General features: G+C 65.5%; 1 protein-coding gene across 4 annotated transcripts in view; it reads left to right on the forward strand.

The window, feature by feature from the left end:
• Positions 1-6: 6 nt before the first annotated feature.
• LOC121660561 (tyrosine-protein kinase JAK3-like) overlaps positions 7-449 on the forward strand; it is a 6,950-nt gene continuing 6,507 nt past the window's right edge. For all 4 annotated transcript variants that reach the window (XM_042019951.1, XM_042019947.1, XM_042019950.1 and 1 more), the window contains exon 1: positions 7-239. In XM_042019951.1, the coding sequence (XP_041875885.1) occupies positions 117-239 (123 nt within the window). In that variant the 5' untranslated portion in view covers positions 7-116. The remainder of the gene's footprint in view (positions 240-449) is intronic.

Below are 449 nucleotides of genomic sequence, written 5' to 3' on the forward strand. Positions count from 1 at the left end.
CTGACCCCTTTGTGGGCACCCCCTGACCCCTTTGTGGGCACTCTCTGACCCCTTTGTGGGCACCCTCTGACCCCTTTGTGGGCACCCCCTGACCCCTTTGTGGCCCCGCAGGTGTGATGGTGCAGGAGCACGTCCGGCACGGGCCGCTGGACCTGTACCTGCGCAAGCACCACGGCGCGGTGACCACCGGCTGGAAGCTGACGGTGGCCAAGCAGTTGGCCTACGCCCTCAACTACCTGGTGAGCCCATCCCGGTGTCCGGCAGCTCCCACCCGGCCACATTCCATGTTCTTCCCATGTCCTTATCCCAGGGATCCCTGGAATCCGTATCCCCTGGGGGTCCTGCAGCTCTGCATCCCCGCCCTGCAGGCTCAGCGCATGCACGGCTGCCATGAGTCCGTGGCCATGGATCCCACAGATCCGTACCCCGTGGATCCCACGGATCCGTAG

Source organism: Corvus kubaryi, unplaced genomic scaffold, assembly GCF_017639235.1.
Source record: "Corvus kubaryi isolate FWS band 111438036 unplaced genomic scaffold, C.kubaryi_AGA036_p1.0 36556, whole genome shotgun sequence".
NCBI classification, from domain to species: Eukaryota; Metazoa; Chordata; class Aves; order Passeriformes; family Corvidae; genus Corvus; species Corvus kubaryi.